The sequence below is a fragment of the Aureococcus anophagefferens genome, assembly GCF_000186865.1.
Source record: "Aureococcus anophagefferens unplaced genomic scaffold AURANscaffold_22, whole genome shotgun sequence".
NCBI classification, from domain to species: domain Eukaryota; class Pelagophyceae; order Pelagomonadales; family Pelagomonadaceae; genus Aureococcus; species Aureococcus anophagefferens.
This window is the reverse complement of record NW_008705582.1, coordinates 548,329-549,319: the sequence shown is the minus strand read 5'-3', so window position 1 is coordinate 549,319 and position 991 is coordinate 548,329. Positions and strand designations below refer to the sequence as shown.

Here is a 991-nt window from a genome sequence, read left to right as displayed (position 1 = left end):
AACCGGGGGCTGGGGTCCCGGCTGGTGGCGGTGGTCAGACTCGATTATGCACAGCATGTCTGAGTTTTGGGGTTTGGTTCGGAGACTAGCTGGATGGGGTTCTCTTTTTTTTGCTGTGCAGCAACCAAAGAGGCACTCCGTTTTGCAACCGTCAAGAACAAGTCATTTACGCCCTCGCCCGTAAGGGCGGAGGTAAAATGCAAAGATGCGTCCCATTCTGTGCACATAGCACGGCATTCTTCCAAGTTGAAACTGAGAGCTCGGGGCATATCCGTCTTGTTGCCAGCAACACCAATCACAACACCAGGTTCGGCATACGTCTGAAGGTCCTACGTGCGACTCCGTGACTATTTTGCACCAGCACGACAGGCAAATTCTTACCTTTCGCCAAGCCTTAATTGTGTCCCAGGCAAAATCTTTGGAGGAATCAAAGACAATGATGGCCGCAGAGGCTCCACGGTAATACATCGGTGCCATACTTCGAAATCGTTCTTGCCCAGCGGTATCCCACAGTTGCAACGAAACCTGCTAGCAAACTCGAACGAAACGTACGGCGTGTTGTTGGGGACGCTGTGCAGAGACACTATGATTGCCGTCTCCACTTTCGTCCTACCATACAGACAGTGAAAGACCGCCAGGGTGGGTAGGTGGACAAGTCACCTGAACATGGATACGCTTTTGTAGGAATGAAGCCCCGATGGTGGGACTCGCACCTAGAATTCAATCTGTTATTTCGAATGTTGAGTGCGGTAGGCTCTTACTTGCGGGTGCGTCGCCGTAGCAGAAACGCTCGGAGAGGCTCGTCTTACCTAATGCAGCAATTGAATTTGCGGGTTAGTCAACTAGCATACCGGCGTCGGTGTCGCCGACTACCACTGTCTTTATTTCTAGCATCATCGCACCCGTTTAAGAAAAGAAAGATATGACCAATTATGACGGAAATAGGTCAAGCAATGCAATATTTCCGGTAACGGTTCCGTCCACGGTCGAC

General features: G+C 51.0%; 1 protein-coding gene across 1 annotated transcript; it reads right to left on the bottom strand.

Annotated features, from left to right (window-relative positions):
- Positions 1–44: 44 nt before the first annotated feature.
- Positions 45–525, bottom strand: AURANDRAFT_30918 (hypothetical protein; the record flags this gene model as incomplete). Its single annotated transcript, XM_009041585.1, has 2 exons — positions 45–329; positions 382–525. Coding segments are annotated over 2 exons (429 nt in total), but the record flags the coding sequence as incomplete, so codon positions are not given.
- Positions 526–991: the final 466 nt, after the last annotated feature.